The 10,002-nt window shown below is 39.5% G+C and overlaps 1 protein-coding gene across 1 annotated transcript; it reads right to left on the reverse strand.

Annotated features, from left to right (window-relative positions):
• Positions 1-829: 829 nt before the first annotated feature.
• Positions 830-7,273, reverse strand: rnaseh2b (ribonuclease H2, subunit B). The gene is made up of 11 exons (XM_085384848.1): positions 7,079-7,273; positions 6,757-6,825; positions 3,464-3,571; positions 2,894-2,970; positions 2,537-2,651; positions 2,391-2,455; positions 2,180-2,285; positions 1,800-1,881; positions 1,669-1,714; positions 1,321-1,398; positions 830-989 (listed from the first exon to the last, which is right to left on the reverse strand). The coding sequence occupies exons 1-11, from the start codon at positions 7,140-7,142 to the stop codon at positions 879-881; spliced, it is 921 nt and encodes a 306-aa protein (XP_085240974.1). The 5' UTR covers positions 7,143-7,273; the 3' UTR covers positions 830-878.
• Between the last annotated feature and the right edge of the window lie 2,729 nt (positions 7,274-10,002).

The raw sequence follows: 10,002 nt of genomic DNA on the forward strand, positions 1-10,002 counted from the left end.
CCACTGAGAATTTAGGAACTTCGGAGGGCAAAATGGGCTTCGATCTAGTACCAGCAAAATGCATGTAATAGTGTCCAAGTGAGTACTGATTTCAGATACATATCAATTTGATGACACTTGATGACACTAAAGATCCAACTTGGATCATTTTTGTATACTCTAAAATAAAAGATCAGGAAATTCTTTTGATATCGTGAAGAATTTTTTTTTAAACCTATCTTTTAATGTCTATTTTAAACTGAACAAAGTGAGGGTTAAGTATTGTGTTTGATACAGAATTTTGTACAGTAGTGTACAGGTAAGACCCAAGGAAAGGTTGGAGTCCTCTGAGGTATCAAAACCAACTGAAAAATGTAACAATGGCTCCTTTCAAAGTCAGAGCGCTTCATGTGAGAGAGAAGTTCAGCAAGTCCAAGGACTGGGCTGTGTGAATAGCTCAAAACCAGCCAAAGTTATTGTATTTATCATTGCTAAAGTTAAAATAGTTGTAAACATGAAAAGTCAATAAAACACAATCTACCTGACCTAACTTTTATGGTATACAGCGAGTGTTGCATTATTGGTTTTATTTTCCCAGGGTTACAAATACCTGTCACTCAATTTCAGGATACAGAGGATCTGAATGAATGTTTAGGTACTAAAGTAGGATTAAAGAAAGTCTTTGTGTAGTTTGTGGTTGTTGCAAAAGAAGTATGCAGAAACTTAAATGAACCCATATCATCTGAAATGTTTTTTTAAATATTATATATTTATCCGTTTAAAAGGAATGCTAAATTACGTGCCACGATCCCTTTACCTTCAAAGTATTTAAAAAGAAAGTACTTTCAAATACTTTTTTTTCTTTATTAGAAATGTCACAAATCAAACACAAACAGCATTCATTTCTTTTCTGCTTTGACCTTGGGGCTGAAAAAGGACGACATGGGCTTCATGCCTGTCTTGTCCACCTTAGCTAGACTTTTCTGAGCTGCCGTCATCTTCTTGGGCGGCTGAAATGCAAAAAAGAAAAATCAATATAACACAACACCCTTGTGTGGAGACAGCAGGAAATTAATTACATAACATCAACTTCAATTAAATCTACAAGGTAAGGGCCACAGCCTTGTGAATACACGATGTACACCAGGCTTGAAGAAAGCGATCGCCAAACAAAAACTGCACGAACAATCAGCGTCTTAAAAAAAAAAACACAAAGAAAGAAAAAGAAATAGAAAAAGCTAAAATAACAGCAAGCTTTGGTCATTATCATGTAATTACAACGAAGATAAAACCACCAGACGCTCCACATGCTTTAGTCTATTCCAGCAGACATACACTCACTTTGCGCGCAAAATCTGCACTGTTGAATTTGGTGTAGTCTTCTCCAGCCTCCACCGGCTTGTCTGAAAGTTTCCGCTTCTGCCAAACGAGGAAGTAAGACAGGCTTTTCATGACTAAAACCACCAAGCTATTTTTCCACAGAACCACCACTACAAGCTCTAATGTCCTCACACTATAAGCAAAGTTAACCCCACACAAGCGCAGGCAGAGGATTTCCCCTGTGAAACATGCAACACTTTACAGTAAGGTGGATGAGTGCATGAAGAGTGCACGGCATCTACGACAGCAAGCAGAACTGAAAACATGCAACACCACATATATTTGCACCTAAGAGGGAAGAGCTCATACCTTAGAAGGAGGCTCGGTCTCCTTTGGGCTTGTGAGCTCTGGTAACCTATGAAGCACAATAAGAGATGTGCTTGATCTGCAGTGGCGTTAATACCATTACTCATTAAGATGTTCATCATTCATCAACTTACCCCAAGTGTGTGAGGAGGGCTTTGCTCAGGTCTTCAGTGATATACTCTGATATCAGGCCGTGGGAATACCGTATGAAGTCCTCTGTATCGTTAAATAAGAGATACAAATAACCAAAATCGCCCTGTTTGATTATTTCTGTATTTCTTTATGACCGAGAGATTTAAAAACTTAAGGTCAGGGAATTGTTTAAGTGATCTGTGAGTCAACATAATCTATAAACAAAAACTTTGCAGCGCTACTGCCATCTGCTGGTCAACAGTCTTCCTAGGAAGAAACTATTTAAGCCCAAATATGTCTTCTCGGGTTAAGAATGAGGCAGAAAATTCAGATGGTTGAGAAATGGGAATCATCTTAAAAGCGTTAAGTGGTCTTAAGTTACCCTCTTGGTTGTCTGTCTCTGACTTTACTCTGACATATGTTGAGGACTTCACTCCTTCTCCCACAGAGACATTTTTTTTCTTTAAGGCAATAACTGTCCTCTCCACCTATTAAAAATACATACATAAAGAAAATGTGCAGCATGTGCAAAAAATAAGCATGCATTTTCAGTGTTGTATTGCATTGAGCAAAAATAGATTTTCAATAAATACCTTTTTCTTTAACCAGTTCATGGTTTTCTCTTGACTGTATCGATGATACATCTGGCTTTCCACCTCTGGAACACAACATTTGGACAAAGCATCCAGCTTGACCTTGTAGCTTCATGAATCATAGTATCTTTAAAAGTAAAATTCACCTTTTTCCTCAGCGATGTGGTGCAAGGAGGCCAGGGTACGAGCGCAGCTAAGCAGCCTCGAGCAAGCTGGGAATTCTTCATCTTTAACAACTTGATCCACACGCTGGAACTTTTCCTGAGCAACACATTAAGGGATGAAACAGTCAGGTCCACACGTTTTTTTGACAATGACATAATTTTTGTAATTTTGCCTCTGTACACAAAAACTTATAATGTATTCAATATAGTTAAATCCATGCAAGTTTTTCTGAACTTCCTCTACTGTTCTGTGCCTTATGAAACAATATCTAATGTCTCTGTAATGCTATGCTGAAATTGAAAAATGTTTCACTTAATTGTATGTAAGCCTCTTCTTACCTCTTTGCCAGATTTGATCAAATATGGCAAAATTAGAAAGAGAGGATCCAAAGGTGTTACAAAGATCAGTCTCCCATCTGATTAAAAAAAGAGAGAAAGACAACTGGTAAAGCAAAGACACGTAATTAGCATCTGATTAAATTTTGCTATAGGACAGCAAACTAAATAACTGCGAGACATCAGCTGAAAATTCATAAATTTTTCTATGACTTAATCAATAAATTGTTGATTAAATAAAAAGAAAACTATTACAAATACAGTTAAACTGCATCGCAGTATGCAAACCTGTGAATCACAGACCTGAGCTGTCAGCTTGGTGTATGATGTCATGTTATAGGTAAGCTGTATGTTGAATCCATTTGTCAGTATTTATGTCCAATGTAAAAGGAGCTTCTGAATAGATCATTTGGCTTCTATGGACTTCAACCAAGCTGGAATAAGCCCTGATTGCAAAACTCTTCCCATCAGACAAATATAGCTGATGCAGATTCAAGATAAAATGAACCGACATCATAGCTGTGTGTGTAATTATGATCAGACTGATTCAGTTTACTCTGGAATGAGACCCACCTCTCTGCACAGCCTGGCCAACAAACCAAGAGTGGAAATCATCCTCAAATGCTTTGACCTCATACAGCATCACATCCCCACAACCCAACATGTACAGAGATGCTGCATCTGCAGGATTTTTAAAAAAAAAATGAAAAAAGGAGGAAATGTGTTATTTCAGTTCTGTTACTGCAGTTTACAAAACACAGAATTAGCCCAGTTTAACACCTGATGGGAAACGTGAAAAAAAAATCTATTTTTGAGGTTCTGTTTTAATCCAATCCAACTTTATTTATATAGCACTTTTAAAAACAACAAAGTTGACCAAAGTGCTTTCCAATAATAAAACAGAGATAACAGTTAAAAACCATATATTAAGCATACAATGAAATCAATAAACAAAATAAATATATAATTGAAAAAGAAGATAAAAATAAATCAATGTGAGTTTTAAATGTGAGTATGGATGCTTGTGTCCGCCATTTTAAAAAAAAGTATTCATAACTCGAAATTTCGACTTATTTTCTCATAATTTCGACAGTAGTAACTCGAAATTTCGAGTTAGCTCTGCCAATCAGTAATCTACGCACTCAAAACTGGATTGCAACAAATTGGCGCTTTCAAGAGTACGTTTGCTGATAGTAACGCATGTGATTCAGCTAATAACACCAGGATTTCATAATTTGTGAAGCCACACTGAAAATAATCAGCAATTTGTGCATTCATGACTGGCTGTAATACTGGTAGCTTAACTGTAGCATTTGGAGCTGAGGGCTTCAGCTTCCGGATAACAAGGAAATGACGTCATTCACGTAGATAACTGATTGGCAGCACTAACTCAAAAGATAACTCGAAATTTCAAGTTATGGATACTTTTTTTTTAGTGGTGGAAATGGGTTTCCATATGTGAGACAGTTTTACACCCCAATTTCCCACTCCACTGATTAGCCCTTAATAACACAAAGGAAAGTGGGAAACATCTCAAGGATTAGAAAAGTTTTAGATGACCAAAAATTGAAAAAAAAAATGTTAATTGTACAGAAAGCAGTTTTTCTACACCACTGTTTTTAATTCTTAAAAAAGTTAATACAATCAATCCCTACATGTACACCACCTAACTTCCAACCCTTCTGCCTGTTGAAGGGACAGTAACTATTTTGTCCACTATTTGGACAATACTGTATTCCAAGAGGTACTGCTGGAATACATTATTGCTACCAGAATCCTGCTTGGTCTGGAGTTCAGTCTATAGCTAGCTAATGACCCAAAAGATTAGAAGACAGAATGATGAGTTTCAAAGCAGAAAAACTGGCCCAGATTCAAGATTTCAGCCTGACTGACCTGCTTTGGGTTCATCTGGACAAAAGCAACACAAATTAGCAAGTGCAACACACCTGCAGAAGCACTGAAACAAAAATTCAAACATTATTGTGTGTTTGCTTGGAGAATTAGTGAAAATTTTGTAATTTAATTTTCTATCATTCTTTTTATAAGATATATACTTGTTTTTAATTTCACAGTATATTGAGACATGACACTACATGCTAATCAAGATCAAGTGGCTTTATTGTCATTCGAACCATGTGTAGTGGTACAGTACACAGTGAAACAAGACATCATTCCTCCAAGACCATGGTGCTACATATGACATATAACAGACAATCAACACAGGACTGCATGAAGTGCAATGTACAAAGATTGCAACAAAAACAAAGACAGTGCAACACCAGAGAGAACAGAACGACACAGACACAACAGTGCAATAGAAATCTGCAAAAGACTCAGTATTGTGCAAAAATTCACTTGGTGTATGAAGGAGTGCGTGCGTGTGTGTGTGTGTGTGTGTGTGTGTGTGTGTGTGTGTGTGTGTGTGTGTGTGTGTGTGTGTGTGTGTGTGTCCAGCCTCAGCAATTTTGATTATCAATTAAAAATCAATGAACTGCAACTGAATTAAAAAAATAAATAAATCACACATTAGAAAACAAAAAGGCATAATCCATAAGTCCAAACCAACAAGTAACAAAACAAGTGTGTGAATATAGACATTACCCTGCTAAGTGTTCTGGGTTGGCACAGGTTATGATTTAGTGACATCTTGTTGAATTTTAAGTTAATATTTAATTAAAACAAAGCATCGCGAAGGCCCACGGTGGGTGTTGACGCGATGTGATTTCTGCCCAGTTCTCTGAATGTCAAAGTGAAGAAATTCAATGAAGCGCGGGTAAACGGCGGGAGTAACTATGACTCTCTTAAATCAAAAGAAGCAAACAGTGGTCAGATTTTCTTTTACAAAGCTGCTCAGAGCTGATGTTAAAGTTTTCTCCTTTGTTAGTTTAACTGCTCTCAAATCTCTTGCAGCAGCTACGTGTTGATCTCAGAAGTCGGGAAAGAGCATGCAGTGAGGCTGGACGTTATGGTTGCACACTATGTTCTGTGATGGTAACACACAGTAAGAACAGAAAGAGTTTAAACTAAACCAAACATAGCAGGATGTCAACCCAGAGCCACCCACACAAAACTTTAATCTACTGATATACGTTCAGTGATCAGCATTACTTTAGAAACACAGGCTTGTAAAGCCCGTAATCTGCTGTTATCGATAAGTTACAGCCTTCTTCTTCTTCTTAGCATTTGCACAGTATCTTGACAATTTAAAACATCCTGTCTCAGAGTGATGCTGAAAGATTTATTTATGCATTTACTGGTTCTAGCCTAGACTCCTGTAATTCATTATCAGGTTTATCTCATAGCTCCCTGAAAAGCCTTCATTTGATCCAAAGCAAGAGTATTGACAGGGACTAAAAAGAGAGACTTTTATCTCTCCCACATTGGCTTCTCTTTATTGGCTCCTTGTTTAATTAAGAATCAAACTTTAAATCCTTTTCCTCTCATACAGGGTCTTAAATAATCAGGTCCCATCTTATCCTAAAGGCCACGTAGTACTATATAAACCAAATTGAGCACATCACTTTCAGACTGATGATTTACTTGTGGTTCCTAGGATATTTAAAAGTAGAATGGGAAGCAGAGCCTTCAGCATTCTGGTCCCTCTTCTGTGGAACTAGCTTCCAGTTTGGATTTAGGAGACAGACACCCTCTCTACTTCTAAGATCAGGCTCAAAACTTGATAAAGCATACAGTCCAGGGTGCCTAGACTAATGGCACATAGTTTCTCGGTGTGCCAGTTTCTCTTATTTCCATTGCATTTTATATGATAGAAGTTTAATTTCATCTAAAGGTTTACTCACTTAATGATAATGACATGAACACCAAGTTTCAGAGCTAGACCAAAGTATATAAAGACACAATCAGACCTGTTGATGGATTCCTTAGTCTCACAAAAACTGGATCACCGACGTGCTTGTGTGTGTCGATGGCAGAGTCTGCAGACATCAAAACAGACACCACATGATAATTCACCACTATTTCTCCTTCTTATTCTTCTTATAACAAATATGCCAAGCTTTAATTTATTATTATAGCATGTAGTTTAAGACAAGAGCATGGCAGCCTCCATAAAAGCTCACAACACCACCAGCAGTTACATCAGTTATTACACCTATCAACGCTTAATAACTGCTTGCAAAGTGCGCAGCAAGCTAGCTCAGTTAGCTCATACTACACTCTCTAACCCACCTGGAGCGATGACAACCCAGCTGTCATTATCTACGTTTGACGTTCGCTTCTTTTTAGTAGCCATGTCGTATAGTTGTGTTAAGCGCGTAAGTTTACTTTTTTTTTTACTTAAAAACAGTGCTGGCCTACTCAAGAGCGTGCTCAGAAAGCTCAGAAAAGGCGCCTCTCTGCGTTCACTTCCGGTTTGTGTCACACGGGACAAAACATTGCATTGTTTATCCGCAGTTGGCTTATTTTCTGTCCCTTTTGGAGGGAAAGTCTGGTCGTTAAAAAAAATAAATGGATGCCGGGGTGTCAAGAGCTCAAAACAGTGAAACGTAGACTTTTAACTTTAACCTTTTACACACTTGCTGTTGTAGTAGTGGTACGTTCCGCGGTGACGTCAACCAGCGTGTAAATTCGCGGTAGAGCCGCTAGAGGTCGCCCAACAACTTTTATTAGAATTCCTGTAATAAGACGATATTTGTCTTCCACAGTTTACCTACCAGATCCTTACCTGATGGGCTGTTTCTGAAATTCTCCAGTTTTGAGCCTCTGCTCTCAGGTGCAAGATGTTTGGTGGCCGGTTTGTCCTTTGGCACACTGGCACGTAACAGATTGGGCGATCCATCTGTCCTTCAATAAGAGGAAGGCATCTCTCACGCTCTCTCAGGATATGACAGTGTGTGTCCCAGTTGGTTTTCAGTGAGTCACTTGTTTTGTTTTGATTCTCTGTTTTTTTACACTATTTGCGAGCATCCTCAGATGGGGATGTGTAGGATGCTAGTGTGTGTTTTCAACCCTCTTATTAGATAACAATAGCTGCGTCATCGATTTGTTTAACTGTTCAGGGGTCCCTGTGATATGTTTATGTAGGGGTTTTTTTTAGCTGTTGATTTCCCTGTCTTCTAAAGACACCCACAGCACAGCCCATTAACAGGTTTTTAATTAGCTTGTTTTGGTAATGAGGAAGGGAGGGATTTGTGTGCTGGGTGACTGAGCTTTTAAAACATCACCGCTCAGCGTCCCTGTGGGAGCAGCATGATGTAGGGGAAAACTTGAGTCTCCACATGGTAACCTATGGGTTTATGTTTTTCCCTGCTTGTGCATTTTCGTGCCACCTCTTTGGGCATTCTCTGCTCTTTTGTGTCGTTTTCCTTTTTTGGTCCATTTAAAAATAATGTTGCCTCACAGGCCCATTTGCCCAGATTTGAGCAACACATGCTCTAAAACCCAGTCTCAGCTCCTCCTTGAAATCAGTGAGATTTATGTTGCTGTAGTCTGTGGCAAAGAGAGCGTGGGTGAGATATTGTCTGTGAATTACTTGTTTTATGGGCCTCGGGAGTATCATACACAACAGTCTGTGCAGCTAAACAGAATATTCCATGAAAGCTTTCTTTCATTTTGGGCTGCTTGAGGGAATGTCTGTGTTTCTGACAGCCAGGCAGAACAACAGCGGCCTTTCTGATACTCTGGACCATAGACGACCCCAGAGAGCCGAGTCCTCTGTCACCAGCATGCAGACGAGAACAAAGCGGGGTCTAAATTTAGGCCTCTATATGGCTTTAGACCCAAAGTACGAGACCCCACTATCCTCTCCCAAACCCAGCTCCACAATCCTTATCAATCATGCATCCAACAAAGAGAATTTCAACACACCAAAAGCCGTGTCTGTTCTTTATGTCTCCCCACCTCAAGCTCTACTTCCTCCTCCTCTGTGTAATTCACTTTCAAGCTTGCTATGTCTTTAAAAATAATATGATTCCAATAAACTTTGCAGTAGAGGTAGGAGTTTATTGGAGCTAGCAGGCTGTAGATAGTTGGTCACACTCTGCTGAGCACATTGAACAGCCCATGGTCCTAGCTATCGCCGTGGCCTCATTTGGTGGTCCAATGCATGGCGGCTGGTTACAGCTTACATCGACTCACCCTCCAGCTTTCATCTCAGCGCCATGTCGCCATGTGCTGCACATCACAGAGAGCTTTTTTTTCTTTTCTTTTTTTTACTCTTTTCATCATCTGTCTGAAGCAGTTATAGAGAGAAAAGAGCCCATTTTAAGAATGTACATATTCACTACAGTGCATTTTTGTCTGTCATGGCTGCCAAGTGAGGTAAGTTATAAATAGCAAAGGAGCGTCACTTAGGGTGTCACTTTTTCTGTACGTAGGCTGTGCCGTTATTTCATGCAGCTGTAACCACTTTGAATCCCCCACCCCTCGATCCTGCTGATCAACACTCAATTTTCAGCTCAGAGATGTAATGTGCACATTGACACATTTTTAACAGACATGCCATGCACACACATGGAAACAGATGTGGGGAGAATTCCCTCTGCAGCACAAGCCTTTGAGTCATCATCTGGGATTCCCTTCCTCTCACTTCCAAATATGGGTGGGATTGTGAGAGAGCGCGAGGAAGAATGTGGAAGGCAGTGGAACCCCCTCGTGATGTCAGAGCTGTGGAACAGTGAGCCTCACGCTGCCTGGAAATTCACCGGAAGGAATGTCGGGAATGTAAGAATCACCGAAATGCTATTCTCTGCTACATCTTGGTAAAACCTGACTTGTAGTGGACATGTCTCGTTTTTACTCCCACACAAACACACACACACTCCCATAATGTTGTTGGCCAGTCCACTCTCCGGAGAGACGTTCTTTCCCGTAAAGTCTTATTCCTCTTCCCCCTACTTGTTTCACAAGATGTGACTCCTTATTCCCAGCATCATTTGCTCTGTGTGAGGCCTCTGGATGAAAGTGGGTTTTTCCTTCTCCCTGTGTGAGAACAAAGTGCTTGAACATTGACTGCTGAGTGCTGTGTGATCTGGAAAGACACTCAAATAATAATCACATCCTATGTCATTCATTTGGCATGCAGCTTTTGAACATTTGGTTGTCTCTGAAACTGAGAAAAACTGGGGGAAAAGGCACTAAATTAGAATGAATCA

The sequence above is a fragment of the Rhamphochromis longiceps genome, linkage group LG16, assembly GCF_057381845.1.
Source record: "Rhamphochromis longiceps isolate RC_006_pf linkage group LG16, R_longiceps_female_GT1.1, whole genome shotgun sequence".
In the NCBI taxonomy this organism is placed as follows: domain Eukaryota; kingdom Metazoa; phylum Chordata; class Actinopteri; order Cichliformes; family Cichlidae; genus Rhamphochromis; species Rhamphochromis longiceps.